Source organism: Silene latifolia, chromosome 10 (genome assembly GCF_048544455.1).
Source record: "Silene latifolia isolate original U9 population chromosome 10, ASM4854445v1, whole genome shotgun sequence".
NCBI classification, from domain to species: Eukaryota; Viridiplantae; Streptophyta; class Magnoliopsida; order Caryophyllales; family Caryophyllaceae; genus Silene; species Silene latifolia.
Genome location: NC_133535.1, coordinates 156,130,088 through 156,152,415, shown reverse-complemented (window position 1 = coordinate 156,152,415; position 22,328 = coordinate 156,130,088). Strand labels below are relative to the sequence as shown.

Sequence of the window (22,328 nt, the reverse complement as noted above, 5' to 3'; positions counted from 1 at the left end):
AAAAACACAAAGTCGCGATCCTTATCTTGAACACTAGTATTATATCCGCTGGGTTCATTGGAAGTCGCTTGATCTTTTAAACAACTTGGGAGTGGTGTGCCACAGAGTCACGTCCAAAGATAGACCCAAACATCACGTCTATAGACAAGTCACGTCATGTAGAAACCTTCCTTATATTCACTATATATTCACCCCTGACTGGCTCTCAAGTCTCAAGGTACACGAGATTTTATAACGAGGCCTTAAATTAGTACGAGAACTATCTATGATCTTTTGAAAGGCTTGTTCCAAAGTTTTTATCTGAAAAATATAATGCATGCTACAAATGATGGAAAAATATACTTTTAAGTTACAGGGAATATAAAATATGGGTAAACCAAGCACTTATGAGCTGAGTTATCCCATACTTACGTTTAACGTTCATAAAACTGATAGGATCATGTTCATTCAAACTGGTTATCACATGCTTAGAGCTTACATATCGTAATAAAAAAAAAAAATCATGAAATATAAGGTTTCTGCAACCCTTGGCCATGATTCCTAAAACTTATATAGTGCTTAAATACCACAAACTCCCCAATATTATCCAATGATATATCCAAGTGTCATTATCCTTGTCTTGACCACTAGTATTATCTCTGTTGGGTACATTGGATGACACTCGATCTTTTGGGCAACTTGGGAGTGGCGCCCCACAAAGTCCTGAGTTCCCGGCATATGATGAAGTATCAAAGCTTTGCAACTGAGTGCCAATTGGAATCTCCCCGGATAAGTTGTTGTTCGACACATCAATGGTAGTAAGCCAAGTCACTTCGACTAGGCTTATTGGAATATTTCCAGTAAGATGGTTACTTGACAGATCAAGACTCTCTAAATTTGTGAGGTTTCCGATTTCTAGTGGAATGTAACCACTCAATTTGTTATTTGATAAGTTCAGGAATTTGAGTCCAGTAAGACTTAATATTCCATTTGGAATTTCTCCACTCAACTCGTTACTTGAGAGATCAAAACCTTTAAGGAATTTGAGTCCAGTAAGACTTAATGTTTCTTTGAAACTCTGCTCCTCTTTTTTCCAAGAAACAATCGCAGTTTCAGATGCTTCTATATTTAAGATAGGCCTACCGAGGTACATAACTTCACTATAGTAGAAGTACTGCAATAGATGATCTGTATTACCTGCCATTGCCGTAAAATTAAATATACAATTGGGGATTACACCTGAGATGTGATTAATTGAAAGGTCTAACATTTGGAGATTGTTTAATTGACAAATACTTTCAGGTATCTCTCCGGTGAAATGATTATTATAAAGAAGCAGAAGACCAAGACTTTGAGAAGCATCACCTATCCACGCAGGTATGTACCCAGTAAACAAATTGTATCCTAGGTTTAGAATGAACAAGGATGTCAAACTTTGAAATGCAGCCGGGAATGATCCTGAAAAGCTATTGTTACTTAGGTCTAAGAAATGGAGATTCGACAAGGTACCAATGGATTTTGGAATGCGTCCCGAAAAATTATTAGTTTCTAAGTGTAGATTTGATAGTTGTATAAAATTCATCCAACAATCTGGAAGCTCCCCCGAAAATAAGTTATTTGACAAGTAAAGATCTGATAAACTACTCATCGTTTGGGAACATAAAATATTGTAGGAGTCAGAAAACCTATTATCATTAAGGTACAAATGGACTAAGTTTGTAAACCCTGACGGTACAACACCCTCAAACAGATTTGAGCTCAAGTCTATTGCAATAGCATTTAGTATGTCTGGCATATTTGGGATTTGCCCGTAAAATTGATTATAAGACATATCCAAGGACTGAAGATTGGATGTCAAGGACTTCCAGAAAGAAACACCAAGGTATTAACCATATCAAAGCAAATACACAAGATCTCACAAATATTGCCAACCAAGACAAGTATCAATTACACTGTCAATCTCCTCCTCCAATCAAGGCAAAATAATATTGTTCACATTGCAAATAATAGGAAACGTATATTTGTACAATATCAGAATTATAGAATGTATCATACCTTTCATCCTCTTGTATAACTATAAATATGTAACTCTTCTATCAATAATAATTATCCTTTACATTCACCCAATATCAAAGTCTAATATGGTATCAGAGACCTTCATCGATCCGCATTCAACCTACAACCCTTGCTTCCGCAACCCCCCTTCTTCAAGACCAACACCAATATCACCAACAAAAATAACACCATGATCACAAACCTATGTGAAACCTCCCAACCATTGATAACCTTGAACATTCAGCCTGCCTCTAACCAAACCGAGGCAGCCACCACCAACCGAAAGCAACCTACATCCAACCGTCAACACCAATGTGCACCAACAGCTCACCTCGCCACCCGTGGTAGTCCTCAGCCGAACCCGAATTTTCTCCTCGACAGTGGGGCGTCCCATCATGTAACCCATGACTTAGACACCTTGACTTCTCATTCTCCCTATGACGGTTTTGACGATTTGATCATTGGCGACGGTTCCACCATCACTATTGCCAACACCGGTTCCTTTCATATGCAAAATCTCAAAATCAATAACGTTCTACATGTTCCAAAAATTTCACGTAATATTTTATCAATTTCACAACTATGTCGTGATAATAATGCTTATGTGCTTTTCTCACATGACTCGTTTTTTGTGAAGGCTATGCAAACCGGGAAAACCCTCCTTCAGGGTTGTGCTAACCAAGGAGTATATGAATGGTGTCCTCCGAAAACCGTCGCTCTAGCTGCTGTCAAAGCTAAGACACCACCACTATCATGGCATCATAAGTTGGGTCATCCGTCTTATGATGTAATCAAAATTATCAATAAACACCTATCATCTCCAATTATGAATTATGACCACTGTCATTCCTGTAGTATTTCGAAGAGCAAGAAGCTACCTTTTTCTATTTCATCACTGCATTCCGATGCACCACTCGACCTTCTCTTTTCGGATCTATGGACAAGCCCAGTCCTATCCCGAGACCACTACAAATATTATGTCATATTTGTAGATCATTTTTCGAAGTATACTTGGCTATACCCATTAAAACGTAAATCCGAAACCACTACCGTATTTATGCAATTTCAAGCTCTCGTCGAAAAATATTTTCAAAAACCAATTCGACGATTTTTCTCCGACAATGGCGGTGAATACATTAAGTTAAATCAACACCTTCTCAATGACGGTATAACCCATAACACGTCACCTCCACATACACCGGAACACAATGGCTATGCCGAAAGACGACATCGTCACATCGTTGAGACCGGACTTGCCTTACTAAATCATGCCGGCCTTCCTACAAGCTATTGGCCGTTTGCCTTTAGTACGGCTGTCTATCTTATAAACCGAATGCCTACCAAAACATTACATGGTAGCTCACCTTATTTAAAAATACACAATACTCCACCCGATTATACCAAGCTCCATAATTTTGGATGCCTTTGTTATCCGTGGTTGAGACCCTATACAAAACATAAATTAGAAGACCGCTCCATCGCTTGTATCTTTGTTGGTTATTCAAATACTCAAAGCGCTTACCATTGTCTTGATCCCAAAACACATAGGATTTACACATCTCGCCATGTGCAATTTGTTGATGACGAGTTCCCTTTTCGCCACACCACCCCGACTACACTGTCATCCTCTTCTACGGATGATTGGTGCTCACTTCACATCCCACTGCTACCACCTCCCACCACACCCTCGCCATCACCTACACCTACCACTGCACCACTTCCACACAGCCAAAAACCCATCACCCATGTCTACTCTAGAAGACAACCTACCTCCACTACCCTACCCATCACGTCTGCCCCCAACTCGCATCCTTCGGGTGCACAAACCACCACCATCGACACATCTTCTGCCCAGCCATCATCCACCGTTACCCCTCCTGATCAACCATCTTCTTCCTCCACCCCCACACCAGTTACCGAGCCATCTTCTCCCACTCCTGTCCAGCGTCGACAACGCACTAAACCAGATATACCACCTCCACCTAAAAATATCACAACTCGACTAGATAACAACATTCGAAAACCCAATCCTCGCTATGCTAATCTTGCCCACATATCTCCACACACTGGCGACCTTCCCAACACCGTCAAACAAGCTCTCTCCTTCCACTTCGTCAAAGAACAACTTCAACTTGGTCAAATTCGGATTCAACACGTTGCTAGCAAGGATCAACTAGCTGACATTCTAACCAAGCCGCTGCACAAAACTTCCTATCATGATCTACGAACCAAGATTGGTCTCACTCCTCGGACGTCCATCTTGCGGGGGCGTATTAACCATATCAAAGCAAATACACAAGATCTCACAAATATTGCCAACCAAGACAAGTATCAATTACACTGTCAATCTCCTCCTCCAATCAAGGCAAAATAATATTGTTCACATTGCAAATAATAGGAAACGTATATTTGTACAATATCAGAATTATAGAATGTATCATACCTTTCATCCTCTTGTATAACTATAAATATGTAACTCTTCTATCAATAATAATTATCCTTTACATTCACCCAATATCAAAGTCTAATACAAGGTTGTGAGCAATGCCAGTATTTGAGACATCGAATATCGAGTAATTCGATTGCAATTGAAGCCACTTTGGAAATTGAGGACCTAACTGGCAGGATCTTAAGTTAACAACATCAAGATGAAAGGGAGGGATCCAGTTTTCATCGACATCTATCACCAATTTTTTGTTATTGGATAAGCTTAGTTCGCGTAATTTTTCCAGATTTAAGAAGTGGCTATGGGTAAGAGTACCTTCTAAAGAGTTGAAAGACACATCTAATTTCTCAAGCACGGTTAACTGTCCTATACCTTGACTAATCTCACCTTTAAGCTGGTTATTATTAAGGTATAATTCGCTCAACGAGGAAAACGAGCTGATACTATCAGGAATTGTACCCCCAAAACTGTTCAGACTCAAGTCCAGTGTTAATAGTGCCTGGTTTTCACAGTTCACTATAGTTCCGATGACATCGGCTATGTCATCCGTGAAGTGATTGTTTCCTAAGTAGAGTTGTCGCAAATTGCATAACTTACTCAAGATTTTGGAAATGTTCCCCTGAAATCCATTATCAGAAAGGGAAAGATATGAAAGGGCGAGGAAATTCCCAAATTTGGTTGAGATGGGAAGTTGAAATGCATTCTTGGAAAGATCAAGATATACTAGTCGGGTACCGATTCCAGGCAAGTTAAACAACCACTGGAATATTGAACTGTCATTAAAATTATTACCAGATAAGCTGATGGAATGAAGAGTGGCCGAGGAATTAACATATGAAAGTGATGATGGAATTTCCGTAGAAAGCTCACAATTATCCATACGAAGTACACTTAATGAAGGCAAATTGTTAACAATTGTCATCCAATTCGTGACTTGACTAAGTTTCATGCCACTCAAATCAAGATATTTCAACAAACGTAGACGAGTAATCCACGATAAACTTTGTATATTAAAATTACTGTATAAAGGCCTTAGATCCAAAGTTATTAACTCAGAAAGATTACCTAATTGATGAGGTAATTCCCCAAATAACTTATTATTGCTCAGGTTCAGATGTTTCAAATGCTTTAACTCACCTAGGGAAGGACTCACTATACCTTCTAGACAAGGAAGGACATTTAAATTATGTTCCCTTACTAAAGCGAGATTTACGACATGACCTGTTTGGTTACTACAGAGCACCCCACGCCATTGACAGCAGTCGGTGTGGCCTTCCCAAGAAGAAAGCAGCCCACAATTATCGATTATGATGCCGTGTTTAAATTGGAGGAGGGCTTCCCTTTCACTGTCAATACATTGGGTTTTACTACGATTACGATCAAGAGAAGGGTGACATGTACAAGGAGACAGTACAAGCCATGAAAGTAGAATGATGATAAGATGATAGAATGGTTTCATTTTGTGGAGTTTTGAGTTGTTAAGGTCCTAGTTTAGAGCATAGGGTATATATACAAAAAGCACTACTCTATTTCGGTTCTTAATAATGCATCCAATGACTTCAAAAGTTACACGACGTGTAACCAGGGATTCGTCTTAAGCTTAAGACGGATAATACCCGTCTTAAACAAGAATTTGTGAGTAAGAAATACGCCTATAAATGCCTAAAGGAATTATGAAAATTCACATTGTTTAAACATTTTCGTTTAATTCTCAGCAAAAAGCCTGTTTTACAAAGAAAAAAGAAGGCGAATTTATTGTGAGACTGATATATAGAGTACAATTTTAAGTAAAATAGTCCACAAGTAATTAAACAAATTTGTAAAAAAAAAAATAGATACAAATTACGGTTAAAGATAAAATGAGTTCAGCTATTATGAAAATTACTACGAAAATAAAACGTAATTTTGGATTACGACCAACCATAAAAGCGTCACGAAAAACACAAAGGGTAGTATAAAAGTTTGGTGACACAGTTTATAGACAATTGGATTAAGTAGGCAGGCATATGTGGGCTGCATTAATAAGACTTTTACTCCAAAACAATATTCCATGAACATCATCACATTCAAAGACTAAGACGACTCTATGATATCACTTTCAAAGACAATTCCCTGAAATCATTTTTCAGTTAGTCCTGCTCAATACCGTCTTAATTTCAGACTTTTCAAACGATTATGTATATGGTCTTAATATCTATTTATTCGGGTGTGAGAGTCGTTTTAAATTAAGGCGGTGTTAAACAAGAATTGGTGACCATTGTTTGGGTTGCACCAATGTAGACCAAATATTAGGTAAAATCTACACAAATTGATCGACCAGAGGGACTTTTACATACCATTTTTAGGATTAGTCATAGCATTCTTCAATATTAAATAATGAAGAAATTTCTTCATTAATTATTCAAGTCTACGACTTAAGAATTACGTCGAAAGACAAGTCTTCCTTGTCACTAAAAGCCTAAACACTTAAGAATGATTCAATGTCCGTAACTCAGACGATACAAGACCACGAATTTAAGCGACGATTAATACGATATTGTATGTTTTGGACCAATCCCTCAAGGATTTAGTTTTCGACTCCTTTCCAAAAGGACTCGTACTATTATATTTTGTAGACACTTATAAAGATGATTTTCCACCTCTACTGATTTGGGACATGAGTTTGGATCCTAACACATCATTTTATTTCACCTCTATTTAATCGAGTATAGCAACCATCTTAAATATTAAATAAAATCTACACAAAACTCTCTAAAAGTCCTAACCTCCATCAATAGTATGCAGATCTATTTTCAATTCAATAAAAGTCACTCTTTTGGTGAAAATCGTTTTTCAGTCCCTTATTTGGGGGGGGTTTCCATTTATTCGCGGTTTTAGTCTCATCAGTAATATAGTTAAAAGTAGTTCATTGATGGTTCGTGGTGTATTTTTTCGAAGGATACAAGTGATTTGGCAACGATCTTTGGAACCAGTAAGTCGTAAATTTATCTAATAACGAATCAAATGAAGAATGAGTGGGATCCTCTCTTCCATTTGGTGTCCCAATGTTTGTGTCATTCCAATCACCTTCTAACACATTAACAAATTAATATAATTATTACAATATTTTATTTTGCAACAGGTGATATGTCAAAATATGAGTGGAGTGACACACACAATGGGACACAAAAGTGGGTCAGAAGATCCTTACTGACAAAGGATCCCCTCAAAAGCTACATAAAGATAGCGATAATAGGACGAGCCGAGGTGTTAGATGATGTTTTGAGATCCCTAGTTGTTAGGGTGCAAACCCATGTGTAACACCCCGTATTTTATTAAGTTGGATAAAATTCTTTTAATTGCTACTTTATATTTAATTTCGTTCGTTAACGATTTATATATTTATTTTCTCAGCTAATTAATTAATTTCATTATAATTCGTTACGTTAAATTTAATAATCGTTAATAAGTTCTTTTAAAAGTTAGCTCGAGTTTGTTTAGTTGACTTTTTATGGGTTCATGTAAATAGTTTTATTTATTTAATAACTTTTTGTTTCTTTCTAAGTCCCTTATCGAAGTCGAGCTAAGTGGGCTCCAGACGGATCAGTTAGCTATTTCGAGTTTGTTCCGCTAAATTAGCAAATATCTTTAAAAGCCGCTAATTTAGTTAAAATCTCTAATAATTCCGATTCGAGCTAATTTCGTATTATTTTAGTTAACTAGCTGAGTTTATTTTATTTTCACTCATTAAATTTATTTATTATTAATTCCGTTTTATTACTGAAACTTTTACTAAAAACCGATTTTTATTAACTCGAGACGGTTTTAAAAACGAACGAAATTACTTAACGATGAAGTAACGTACGTATAATATATAGCAGGCAAGCAAGCTCGTCATTTATTATTATTATTATTATTATTATAAAATGCGCGCAGCTTTCATTATAATAAAAATAAAAGGTTTACATGAAATTGGTGGGGAGCCGAGAGACAATCTGGGCTCCCACACCCTTAGCAATAGTAAAGCTAATACGAGTAAAAATGTAAGCGGCTACCCGAGCCCCAAAGATCCGAGATACCGAGAATTTCTCGGATCCGCTTGAGCAAGGCAACAAGATCCGAACTCAACTCCCGAGTGAAGAGAAAGAGAAAGGTAGGAAACCATAACCTGCTACCGCGCACAAATCCCCATACTTAGCACACTTCCGCCGAGCAAAGATCGGCGACAACCCGCCCGACACAAAATCGCCAACCCGAGCCCCGAGTCAAAGGTGAAGAACCGTCGGTCGACGCACACATCACGCCCGTCCCAAGAATAAAGCAATAAATCCGCAGGACGAAGAGAGCCACCATGCCCATCAACCAAACCGATATCAACCTCCTTCCCCGAGATATACGGATCTATAGCGGATGTCGAAGAGAGTGTCCGGACAAGGTTATGCCGATGTTTAACGCCCACAAGATGCCAGACAAGAAACAGCGTGGTCCCCAAAAACATCCCCAAAGAAAAAACCCGAGAGCAAGCGGGATGGGGCCTAGATACCGAGAATAACGGAACACCCAGACGATACCCCAACACACTACGGTAAGTCCTCCCGTTCATAGTCTGCCCCAACCCTGAGATAGGAACCGCACGCAACCAATCAGAGGAGTTATTATTATTATTATTATTATTATTATTATCCCACGTCCCCCCCTTCACTTCCCCTTCTTTGTTTTTACGCAGCAGCAAGAACAACACGGCTCCATCACCATTTTTTTTGATCGCAAAAACCTCAGATCCCGGTCCATTTCTCGACCAAATTCCGTAATTTTTGTACCATTCTCTTCCCCTTTCCTTCCTCGTTCTTTTAAGGTAAGAAAGTCTCCTTTTTGTAGTGGTTTCGTCTTTCGCCGTCTTATAAAAGTGTCGTCTTTTAGCTTCTTTATTCCGTTTTCTTGCCCTTTTATGAAGGATTCGAAGACCCGGGGTGAGGCTCGTGCCTTGTGGACCATTTATTCGAAGAATAAGGGGCGTTTAAGGTAACACGATTCTACCGGTCCTATTAATATTATTATTGTTCGAGGTTGTATGATTTATGTGCTAATTGTTCCCCAATTGATGGTTTGTGCTTAAAATTTTATAAGGCGATGACTTGTTATAGTTGTACTTAATTTTCTAACTTAATTTTCTTCGTGAGATGGGCTGGATTAGTTTCCTATGTCGTTTGGCAGAGATTTCAGTTTCTTTTGTGAGCTGAGTTGTGTTCGTTTGACGAAACATTTTATAGTTGTACTTTTGGATGACATGGGCTTTATTGCACTAAAGATGATAGAATGACAGATTGGCGTAATTGTATTTGTTAGTGTAGTCACGTTTGATTCTTAGGAAACGGGAAGTTGATCTTATTTGGAGAATGATACTCCGTATTTGACGGAGGTCAAGACAAATTGTAAGGAATTTATTGAATTGGCAAGGTGTTTTAGCCAATAGTGAGTTATATGGAAAATTGTAGTAGTTTTGTATTGTATTTATTTTATTTGTCTTTTCCTTTGACCTCGACTCGTGGGTGAGTAGCTTGGAGTTATACTCTAAATTTTGAGCAATTCCTTTAATGGAATATTTGACAATATCGATATTGAATTTGAGATGGAAATCTGGTTACTATGGAGTATTATATTATAGGACGGAGTAATGAGAGAGATGGGGTAGAGAGTTGAGATTGAATTAATGTTTGGGACGAGAGTGACTTTTATAAGGTTGGCCTAGCAGCGGCCTGGCCGTGGGCTGCTGTAGCCTGGCCGTGGCCTGTTATAGCCTAGCAGCAGCTGGCAGTGGCCTAGCTGTGGCCTGGCCGTGGCCTAGGCAGTGGCCTGGCTAAGTCGCGAGTTTGGGCCGTATCTATAAATTGTTTTGACGCTAGTTTGGTTTATTTAAAATATAATTAAATTAATTTACGTCTCATATTTTATATAAAGATAATTCGTTAATATCGTCCTTTCACATAATTATTTTAGGTGACTCATATGGGGTTGAAGATGAAGAGTAATTTTGGGTTTTAGAAGCTTTCTCAAGTTTATTGCTTGTCTCTTTGCTAGCTTAAGGTAACTATTCCGAGTTACTCGACGAATTAATGTCACATTAGTAGTTAATGTTGTGCTTGTTGTTTGTTAAGTGTTTAGGGATTGATAATGTGTTACTTTCGTTTTTCACATGATAGAAATTAGAAATAGCATGAGAATAATATAGCGATAATTGTAATGTTGGATGATTATGCCGAAAACTGAGCCTTGGTCCCTTTGACTGATTCGATGTCAGTCAATTGTGTGATTGGTCAGCCGCAATTTAACCCGTACCTGTCGCAGGGCTGGGGTTGCGGGTAAAAATTCGGTTGGATGAAATTTTGAATGAATTAGATAATCGGCCTTTTTCTTGTTTTAGGCCATTTATTATATCTCTATTTCACATGTGTAATTAGTTGAATTTAAATAGCTTCTTATTTAGTTAGTTGAATTTAAATAGCTTCTTATTTTGTAGTAATGGCCTTAGATTCCCCTAAAGCCTTTAATATTGTTAAAATTGCTAGAATTGGAAGTTAGTATTGAATTCTTATTGAGGAACTGTTGGATTGTATGCTGTAAATAGACATTTATATAGCCTTTCACATGATAGAATGTTAGCATTTATGTTGGTAAGTGGGACTTTTTGCCCTCTTATGGTTAAGTGGGAGTCTTAATTGACTTGTGTGGTGAGTCGTGTGTGGTGTGGGCTAAAGTATTCAAGCTGGGACTAGCTGTGACTAGGTCCTAGGTGAGTATTTCGGCCTTCATCATAGATAGGTCTTTATAGTCTCTGACGAGTATATGTTCACTGCTTGATAGCCTTTGTGTTCCTGACTAGTGGATGTTTATCCAAGTTGGGGCATGACCTCAGGTACTTATTTTGATAGTATGGGGTCAGCTTAAGTACTAGCCAACCCTTCGGTGGTGTCCTTAGGGTACTCACTTCACTTTGTTTTAAAAAAAGTTGTGAGTCTTGGGTGCGGTGGTGTGTATCGGCATGTCTAGGTCTGCGCAGATTTTAGGCTAGGGTTGTGTTGTCTCTTGGCCATGTTTTCTTAATAGTAACCGCTGAGCCAAGATACCGGTTCGATTACCTTCCCTACCTCGTGGTATAGACTCGAGTTACAAAGTGACTATTGACGGTACTAAGAACTTATGCCTGTCTTTGATATATTCACTACTACAATATCTGGCTTCGAGAACGGGACTAAGAAGACGGTTTAGAACGGAACCGTCATGTATGTTTGTAATACTTTTGGCGCGTTGGTGATAGCTAAAAGAGAACGGTCAAGAAAAGAACCCGTTCTCATATGTGAAACAAAGAGAACGGTTGGTCAAGGGAACCGGTGTGCTTGTTAATATGTTTCATATTCAGCACGGTTAAATGTGGCAACCGTTCTTAATACAAACCAAAACCTAAAGCAACTGATTCCGTAGTAAGTCACCACTCCTTCACTCCGTCATTTCAAGCAACATGTCCTCAGCCTCGTCGCCAAACTGTTCGCACCGCCTTTCACGCTCATCACAATTTGACAGTCGGTGCCACCAACCAACCTCGCCGTTATTAACCCATTGGCAACACCATTTATCACTGTGTCCATCCTACACGCTCTCGCCCACCATCCGACGACCGCCATTTCCTACCGCCTCACGTATCCCTCCTACCACCACTTGTCCAGGTATGTTTTATGAACTCATCTATTGATAGTGAGCATATGATTTGGTAGCCGATTTCCCCTAATTTCGTTTTTCAATTGATCTTTTATGTCTATTGTGAAACCCTAATTGTGGTATTTTGTTTGAACGATTCAGTCAGATGCGATAGGAGTATAACTTTGTTGTTTTGCATCTTTGTGATGAGTTCAATTATGCTACATGTAATGCAGATCCCCGTTGTGCCTATTATGTACATCACTTCACACAAATATTCGATTGAGCGATTGCCTGAAGCTACTATTGGGGGAGCTATGAATCGTATGATCACCTTTTAAGCCTTGTATTGTCTGTTTGGCTCTCAGTTACGGTTTTCATTGATCTTATATGCTTTCTGATTCATTTCAGCCCTGCGATACTAATGCTTGGAGCTCTCTTTTTGATAAAATGCCTGATAATAGTTATCATGTGTTCTTGGTGTAGGACAAAAAATGGATTCATACAAGACAAACCTACAATATATCACTCAAGCAACACAACAATTTAAGTAGATTTGTAGAAGTCTTGTGCTTATCCTCTTATGGTGAAATTGAAAATGACTTTGCAAGACAGTAATAAAACTTCTATTATTTCCCTTTCTCTTGCTTCCATTCGATTTATTTGTTGTTAATTTGGGCCTATATCAGCTACTAACCGCTCCTTTTGTAATTAGTATTGTCTATGCTCTCTTTCTAGTGATATACGAGTATCTATGTTATACTCCGTATTATGCAGGTATTAGAAAAACTCGCGGAAAAGTTTGTGACTGGCAAGAAAGAAGTTGACGGATTTCCTGCAATACAAGGTGATTTCCATCATTTATTTTTTGTGATTGCAATTTTTCTTCACGGTGGAGTTTGCTTTCTAGAAATATAAAGTAGAAGTGGAGTTTTGAAATGTGAGTTGTTAATGTTTTTTTAGACAGAAAACTGCAACCTATGCCCGTCTCCCGTCTTGTTTCTTAGCATGATAGCCATTGATATTTAGCACAAAGAAAACTATGACCTGCAACTTAACGTTAGTTATACATGCTGTGTAATGTTATCATCAATGAATGTATGCTTAACAGCTTAAATAGTTTTCAATTTCTGGAACACGAACTATACAAGCAATGCGAGTGCTTGCTTGTTGATGCCTGAAATCAATGTATTTGTTTCCTGTGTTGCTCCATTGGGTTGACGAAGGAGAGGGTGAATTAATGTGGTTGGAAGGTATTTTCTCCTTAGTAGTGCAATTGACTTTTTATGTATCGGTTATGTAATATTCAATTTGGGCAGCAAGTGAACTATGACAGTCTCATATGAATTTTTTTCATGTATGGTGTTTGTTGGAGATATGTGAATCGTCATTGCTGTATTGACTGATGTTTTGATATTCACCTTTTTACCCATGGAAACAGGTCGTTGGTGACGTTTGCACTCGCCGTCCTAACTAGCTTACAACCTATATTTATTTGAAAATTAATTAAGGTATATCTTCTTTATAGTCAATACCAACTAATATACGGAGTAGTATATTTCAATAATTGTCTTTGTCGCAGCCTTTTGGTAACGTATTATGCGAAAATTATGTTTGTCGATATATGTTGGAGATTAACAAAGGAAGATATATTAATATTCTCCCAAATGTATGTTTTTTTCTTTACTTCAATCATTTGCATCTCTCTGTTTTAATTTTCTCATTTCCCTCGTAGGTAATTATTTTACTTCACAAGTCATATATAGTATATTAACTACATTTTTTGGAGCTCTGACCTGTCTGGAATGGCCATTGAAACACGAGAACATTTGTTTTTTGCGTGTAGCTTTAGTAGCAGATGTCTTAATGTCTTAAGTTGCTGGGAGATTGGATGGACTGTGTTATTCCAGAACATGATGTTATTGAATGGTGCAGGAAGGTGAGAGTCAGATCCTTGATGAAGAAACAAATACTAGTTGCTGTAGTGCTAGCTTTGATTGATCAGGTCTGGTGGTGTAGGAACAAATGTAGAATTGATATGTTGGTGTGTCAACCTCATGTGGTGCTACAACAGGTTCAGCAACGGATTCGATTAACTGGGGGTTGGAGGGTACGGTCTACGCAGCATAGAGTGGAGGAATCATGGTGTGCTAGACTAGGCATTACTATTAATAGATGAACCAAAAGTAGGATGGTACTGTATGCCTATAATGTAATGATAAAATGATGGTGTTGTACTTAATGTGATTTCTGAATTGTAACAGGTTTTATTCTTATATATGAGCTATACGATTTAATCGTGTAGGGGTTACGGATAAAAACAGATTTTTTTTTTAAAATGTGAGGTTCAAAGAGAACGGTTGTACATCATAACTGTTCTCTTTGAAAAGGTGAGCAAAGGCGCCAAAAAAATTGATATCCCCGTCAAAGAGAACTACCTTATCAAAGAGACTGGTTACTATATGCAACCGTTCTCTATTATATATCAAAGAGCACGGTTATTTGGCGCAACCGTTCTGGTTGATATTACAAAGAGACCGGGTTGACTTTATTTCAACCGTGCTCTTAAGTAAAAGAGAACGCTTGGCCACAGGACGGTCCAAAATGGCTATAAGAACGGCGTTTGACCGTTCTCTTTGATCAATATTGTAGTAGTGATTGCCCTTTCTTGTATGGTGATTCTATGAATCATAGAAGGTGAGATGCAAGCCGGCTATGGTTGATAGAGTTTGGATTCCTGGATGTTATGTGATTCACATGATAGTGTAGTATGAGTCGGTCTAGTATTCACATGCTAGGACTATGTGTCGTTATATTGTTGTTCACATGATAAGCACGATTGTCTAGCATCTATATGCTAAGGCATTGTGTGATTCGTATTCATATTCTTATGTTTACATGTTATATTAATTATGACATTTCGTGGTCGGGAGAACTCTGAGTTACTCCCCACTCGACCGTGGCTTTCGTATTTGTATAAAATGCGAATGACAGGTAGGTGATGCATATATGGGGTACATGGACGAGCTAGCGAGCAAAGTAACCTTGGGACCTAGACTGGTTTTATTTCATTGTGACCCTTAAACCCTTTTTATGTCACATACATTTTAGGGACATATGTCTCCCTTTCTCATATTTGGTTTGTATAACTTTGTTTCGCGACTTTAGCGATGTTTCATTCATGAGATTTATTTTGGACCTTGCATGTTTGACACCTTCCCTTTTGGATATCTTTATAACAGGTTCAGGTTTTAAAAATTACAGGTTTTTACCCAATTGAACCTATTACAAACATATCCTGTCAGTTTTTCTGTAGAATTACGTGTTTACTTTTCCGCAATATTTGAGGGTGTCACAGTTGGTATCAGAGCATATTTGCTCCCGACGCACGTTTGTGCACCCCAATATAAATAACTTGACCTTGAAATAATAAACTTGAGAGATGGGTAAGATGGGTAGATTTAGGACCTTATGTTGTAGTCTCTTTGTGTTTGCTCTTTGTTAGGTACTAACCTGTTTGTTGATTGTCATTTAATAATTGTTGCGTTCTTGGATCAATGACCGTGAGCTTATCTATAGCTAATGGAATTATTACCCTTATTATAAAAAAAAAATTTGAACTAAAGGTTTTGAAAATATTTTAATGTTTTTCACTGGTTTTAACGTCAATTAGTGTTAAAGCTTGTTATTGGAGACGTCTGATAATTAGTTTTATCATTTGTTGGTGTAAAAATGTATTTTTATGTCTTTGAATTGGAATATTGATGTTCTTGAGTGATCGCCAAGAGTATCTCCGTTCCATTGAAAGGACACTTATATTTTAAGAAGATCAAGATTTAGTGCCTCTTGCCTATTGCTGAGGATTGAAGATTTGTTCAACCTTTGAAGAATGCTTCTACTTCCTTGAAGATGTTTCTCGTTCTTTGTGTATCTCGCCTTATTCTTAATCTCTTGGTGCCTATCCTTCTTCTAAACTCTCTATTCTTCTTCCTAGGAAGTTACATTTGTATCCTCCCAACTTGTCCTTTCACCCTTGCTAATCATCCCTTAACGCCATTTGATAGCACTCTTTCTTGTGGGGTGTTAACCTTGGTTGGATTTGATTCTTAAGTATAAAAGTTTACTCGTTATTTCCTTGTCTTGAATACCTCCCTAATTCTAATATCTCTTACTGGTTGTTAACTAGTTATCTTTATGATTCGACTCTTTTAGTCTCACACTCTGACATGTTGCTTAAGTTTCCTTGTTGTCTAATTTCCCTTTCTCCTTGTTCATAAGCGTTACCGTTCATACCTCCTTTCCTCGCTTCATCTTGCTCCTCCTTTAAGTTTGACACTCGTATCTTGTGAAACTCTATCTTTGACATCCTTGTAAATTTGACTTCAATTCTTATCCCTAGGAAGTTCATCATACCTCTTTTGTTGGTTAAGTTTGAGCTCTCTTAACATACTTTGTTTTTATGCTATCTAAGTTACTTTCCTTTTTGTACAACTTCTAAACTTTCAAGCTACCAGTTTCGATTCATTCTTAAAAGTTTATGTCACTTCTGCAAACCTAACCTATTTTTGAAGACTTGAAAATGAAAATTTGATTTAGTTCCCTATCCCTTCCTTGAATATAAACTCATTTATCGTAATTTTAATTACTAGACCCGAAATTTCTTTAAATTTTATCCAATTTCTATTAACCTTGATCTATTTATGACTTCTTTGTCAAAGTTTAATATTATATTTCCGGAATTTAACTCCCCTTTTAGTTTAAAGGTGAAACCTTTATTTCTACTTTGGCTTTTTGCAAAAGAACATTTGAGAAGATTACCTTTCTCTTATTTTGATTTTAACGTTGATCGGATGTTAGAACTAGTTATTGGAAACGTTTGATAACTTGTTCTACGATTGTCGGCGAATAGTTTTTGTTTTAAATTTGTCTCTGACTTGGAAAGTTAGCGTTCTTGTGTGCACGACAAGAGCATTTCCGTTCCATGAATGAGGCTTATATTTTTGAAAACTCTTCATTAATGTTTTTGAAGGTATTTTGATTTTGACTTATACAAATAATTTGCCTTTTGACCTTGTCTTTGATTTGGAATGTGATGTTCTTGAATACGTAACGAGAACACTTCCGTTCCTCTGATGAGAGTCTGGTTCTGTAGGAAAATTTTATTTGAAACTTTTGAAAGAATTTTAGTTCTTACGATAAGTAACCTTTTAAATGTTTTAGTTACCGATTTCAATTTCAGTTTTATTTTCATAACTTTTTATTTATACTTTCAAGTTTCGAGGACGAAACTTTTTAAAAAGATGGGGTGATTGTAACACCCCGTATTTTATTAAGTTGGATAAAATTCTTTTAATTGCTACTTTATATTTAATTTCGTTCGTTAACGATTTATATATTTATTTTCTCAGCTAATTAATTAATTTCATTATAATTCGTTACGTTAAATTTAATAATCGTTAATAAGTTCTTTTAAAAGTTAGCTCGAGTTTGTTTAGTTGACTTTTTATGGGTTCATGTAAATAGTTTTATTTATTTAATAACTTTTTGTTTCTTTCTAAGTCCCTTATCGAAGTCGAGCTAAGTGGGCTCCAGACGGATCAGTTAGCTATTTCGAGTTTGTTCCGCTAAATTAGCAAATATCTTTAAAAGCCGCTAATTTAGTTAAAATCTCTAATAATTCAGATTCGAGCTAATTTCGTATTATTTTAGTTAAATAGCTGAGTTTATTTTATTTTCACTCATTAAATTTATTTATTATTAATTCCGTTTTATTACTGAAACTTTTACTAAAAACCGATTTTTATTAACTCGAGACGGTTTTAAAAACGAACGAAATTACTTAACGATGAAGTAACGTACGTATAATATATAGCAGGCAAGCAAGCTCGTCATTTATTATTATTATTATTATTATTATTATTATTATTATTATTATTATTATTATTATTATTATCCCACGTCCCCCCCCCCCCCCCCTTCACTTCCCCTTCTTTGTTTTTACGCAGCAGCAAGAACAACACGGCTCCATCACCATTTTTTTTGATCGCAAAAACCTCAGATCCCGGTCCATTTCTCGACCAAATTCCGTAATTTTTGTACCATTCTCTTCCCCTTTCCTTCCTCGTTATTTTAAGGTAAGAAAGTCTCCTTTTTGTAGTGGTTTCGTCTTTCGCCGTCTTATAAAAGTGTCGTCTTTTAGCTTCTTTATTCCGTTTTCTTGCCCTTTTATGAAGGATTCGAAGACCCGGGGTGAGACTCGTGCCTTGTGGACCATTTATTCGAAGAATAAGGGGCGTTTAAGGTAACACGATTCTACCGGTCCTATTAATATTATTATTGTTCGAGGTTGTATGATTTATGTGCTAATTGTTCCCCAATTGATGGTTTGTGCTTAAAATTTTATAAGGCGATGACTTGTTATAGTTGTACTTAATTTTCTAACTTAATTTTCTTCGTGAGATGGGCTGGATTAGTTTCCTATGTCGTTTAGCGTAGAGATTTCAGATTTCTTTTGTGAGTGAGTTGTGTTCGTTTGTGAAACATTTTATAGTTGTACTTTTGGATGACATGGGCTTTATTGCACTAAAGATGATAGAATGACAGATTGGCGTAATTGTATTTGTTAGTGTAGTCACGTTTGATTCTTAGGAAACGGGAAGTTGATCTTATTTGGAGAATGATACTCCGTATTTGACGGAGGTCGAGACAAATTGTAAGGAATTTATTGAATTGGCAAGGTGTTTTAGCCAATAGTGAGTTATATGGAAAATTGTAGTAGTTTTGTATTGTATTTATTTTATTTGTCTTTTCCTTTGACCTCGACTCGTGGGTGAGTAGCTTGGAGTTATACTCTAAATTTTGAGCAATTCCTTTAATGGAATATTTGACAATATCGATATTGAATTTGAGATGGAAATCTGGTTACTATGGAGTATTATATTATAGGACGGAGTAATGAGAGAGATGGGGTAGAGAGTTGAGATTGAATTAATGTTTGGGACGAGAGTGACTTTTATAAGGTTGGCCTAGCAGCGGCCTGGCCGTGGGCTGCTGTAGCCTGGCCGTGGCCTGTTATAGCCTAGCAGCAGCTGGCAGTGGCCTAGCTGTGGCCTGGCCGTGGCCTAGGCAGTGGCCTGGCTAAGTCGCGAGTTTGGGCCGTATCTATAAATTGTTTTGACGCTAGTTTGGTTTATTTAAAATATAATTAAATTAATTTACGTCTCATATTTTATATAAAGATAATTCGTTAATATCGTCCTTTCACATAATTATTTTAGGTGACTCATATGGGGTTGAAGATGAAGAGTAATTTTGGGTTTTAGAAGCTTTCTCAAGTTTATTGCTTGTCTCTTTGCTAGCTTAAGGTAACTATTCCGAGTTACTCGACGAATTAATGTCACATTAGTAGTTAATGTTGTGCTTGTTGTTTGTTAAGTGTTTAGGGATTGATAATGTGTTACTTTCGTTTTTCACATGATAGAAATTAGAAATAGCATGAGAATAATATAGCGATAATTGTAATGTTGGATGATTATGCCGGAAATCGAGCCTTGGTCCCTTTGGTGATTCGATGTCGTCAATTGTGTGATTGGTCGCCGCAATTTAACCCGCACTGTCGCAGGGGTTGCGGGTAAAAATTCGGTTGGATGAAATTTTGAATGAATTAGATAATCGGCCTTTTTCTTGTTTTAGGCCATTTATTATATCTCTATTTCACATGTGTAATTAGTTGAATTTAAATAGCTTCTTATTTAGTTAGTTGAATTTAAATAGCTTCTTATTTTGTAGTAATGGCCTTAGATTCCCCTAAAGCCTTTAATATTGTTAAAATTGCTAGAATTGGAAGTTAGTATTGAATTCTTATTGAGGAACTGTTGGATTGTATGCTGTAAATAGACATTTATATAGCCTTTCACATGATAGAATGTTAGCATTTATGTTGGTAAGTGGGACTTTTTGCCCTCTTATGGTTAAGTGGGAGTCTTAATTGACTTGTGTGGTGAGTCGTGTGTGGTGTGGGCTAAAGTATTCAAGCTGGGACTAGCTGTGACTAGGTCCTAGGTGAGTATTTCGGCCTTCATCATAGATAGGTCTTTATAGTCTCCGAGTAGTATATGTTCACCGCTTGATAGCCTTTGTGTTCCCGACTAGTGGATGTTTATCCAAGTTGGGGCATGACCTCGGGTACTTATTTTGATAGTATGGGGTCAGTTAAGTACTAGCCAACCCTTCGGTGGTGTCCTTAGGGTACTCACTTCACTTTGTTTTAAAAAAAAGTTGTGAGTCTTGGGTGCGGTGGTGTGTATCGGCATGTCTAGGTCTGCGCAGATTTTAGGCTAGGGTTGTGTTGTCTCTTGGCCATGTTTTCTTAATAGTAACCGCTGAGCCAAGATACCGGTTCGATTACCTTCCCTACCTCGTGGTATAGACTCGAGTTACAAAGTGACTATTGACGGTACTAAGAACTTATGCCTGTCTTTGATATATTGCCCTTTCTTGTATGGTGATTCTATGAATCATAGAAGGTGAGATGCAAGCCGGCTATGGTTGATAGAGTTTGGATTCCTGGATGTTATGTGATTCACATGATAGTGTAGTATGAGTCGGTCTAGTATTCACATGCTAGGACTATGTGTCGTTATATTGTTGTTCACATGATAAGCACGATTGTCTAGCATCTATATGCTAAGGCATTGTGTGATTCGTATTCATATTCTTATGTTTACATGTTATATTAATTATGACATTTCGTGGCTGGGAGAACTCGGAGTTACTCCCCACTGACTGTGGCTTTCGTATTTGTATAAAATGCGAATGACAGGTAGGTGATGCATATATGGGGTACATGGACGAGCTAGCGAGCAAAGTAACCTTGGGACCTAGACTGGTTTTATTTCATTGTGACCCTTAAACCCTTTTTATGTCACATACATTTTAGGGACATATGTCTCCCTTTCTCATATTTGGTTTGTATAACTTTGTTTCGCGACTTTAGCGATGTTTCATTCATGAGATTTATTTTGGACCTTGCATGTTTGACACCTTCCCTTTTGGATATCTTTATAACAGGTTCAGGTTTTAAAAATTACAGGTTTTTACCCAATTGAACCTATTACAAACATATCCTGTCAGTTTTTCTGTAGAATTACGTGTTTACTTTTCCGCAATATTTGAGGGTGTCACACCATGTCCCACATTGGTAGAATAAAGATGGAAGATCATCTTTATAAGTATCTACAAAATATAATAGTACGAGGCCTTTTGGGAAGGAGCCCAAGAATAAATCCGTGAGAAGCTTAATTGCCTTCTATTCTCGAACCGTCAAAATTTAGCTTTAGGAAATCGTTTCTAGGTTTCTCCCACCAGATTTCTTCCTTACTATAATCAATTCTAGTTGACTTGTCTTTTTCAGGGTTGTTGAGATCCTTATGTCTAGTCTCATTTCACATCTTAATGCTATTATTACATAAAATAATAATTTTGCTGATATTGAAATGAACATTGTTAAAGATAATGTCATTTCTAAAAAACCATACATTCCACCTTCATCTTTTGGAATTAAGTCTTTGAGATAATTTAGTTTCATAACAAAACTTTGACTTGTAATATTATTATAATTCGACAAGAAAATGTTAAAGCTACTAATATTCATGTCTTGGATAACAGAACCAATCAAAGGACATTCGTAAAATAAATAATCTTTGTTTCCAACATGATGGTTGCACAAAACACAATTAGGTTGGACATTAATATGACTTTTAAGAAGTCTGTCTTTCGTTGGAAGGCCATCAATACAGGCTTTCTAAAGGAAAAATTTTAACTTTGGAGGAATATTCCGTTTCCAAATCTAGTGAAACTCACATTTTTCAAAACTTTAATCGAACAAACCTTGTGTTAACCATGTTGCTGTTTTTGTAGAAAAATTTCCATCTACGGATAACCCCCAAAGGAGCGTATCCGGAATATCATTATGTGGCAGTGGAATGTTAGTAATTGATTGACAATATCGTTGCTTACTAAATTGGATAATTTACAAACATCCCATTGTTTATCAGAGGTTAAGAAATCTATAACCAAAAGATTAAGATCACGGGTACTCTCATCAACAATATAACTATAATCGTTTGGTTGAATGCATGAAACTGAATTAGTTAATCTGGTTAAGTTCAGACCTAAA

The 22,328-nt window shown here is 37.0% G+C and overlaps 2 protein-coding genes and 2 long non-coding RNA genes across 4 annotated transcripts; 2 read left to right on the top strand and 2 right to left on the bottom strand.

Annotated features, from left to right (window-relative positions):
- Nucleotides 1-428: 428 nt before the first annotated feature.
- Nucleotides 429-1,774, bottom strand: LOC141608713 (receptor-like protein EIX2). The gene has a single exon (XM_074428057.1). It carries the CDS (start codon nt 1,772-1,774, stop codon nt 548-550), a length of 1,227 nt encoding a protein of 408 aa, XP_074284158.1. The 3' UTR covers nt 429-547.
- Nucleotides 1,775-4,541: 2,767 nt separating this feature from the next.
- Nucleotides 4,542-5,939, bottom strand: LOC141608711 (receptor-like protein EIX1). The gene has a single exon (XM_074428056.1). It carries the CDS (start codon nt 5,937-5,939, stop codon nt 4,542-4,544), a length of 1,398 nt encoding a protein of 465 aa, XP_074284157.1.
- A 3,216-nt stretch (nt 5,940-9,155) lies between these two features.
- On the top strand, nt 9,156-15,430 carry LOC141609411 (uncharacterized). Its single transcript, XR_012527413.1, has 4 exons — nt 9,156-9,314; nt 9,414-9,481; nt 10,457-10,543; nt 15,146-15,430. It is a non-coding gene; the product is annotated as an uncharacterized LOC141609411 (long non-coding RNA).
- A 2,908-nt stretch (nt 15,431-18,338) lies between these two features.
- On the top strand, nt 18,339-21,262 carry LOC141609410 (uncharacterized). The gene is made up of 3 exons (XR_012527412.1): nt 18,339-18,452; nt 19,429-19,515; nt 20,973-21,262. It is a non-coding gene; the product is annotated as an uncharacterized LOC141609410 (long non-coding RNA).
- The last annotated feature ends 1,066 nt before the right edge of the window (nt 21,263-22,328 follow it).

Excerpts from the sequence above, each read along its gene's own strand:
- LOC141608713 (XM_074428057.1), bottom strand. The coding sequence starts at position 1,774 with ATGCCAGACATACTAAATGCTATTGCAATAGACTTGAGCTCAAATCTG.
- LOC141608711 (XM_074428056.1), bottom strand. The coding sequence starts at position 5,939 with ATGAAACCATTCTATCATCTTATCATCATTCTACTTTCATGGCTTGTA.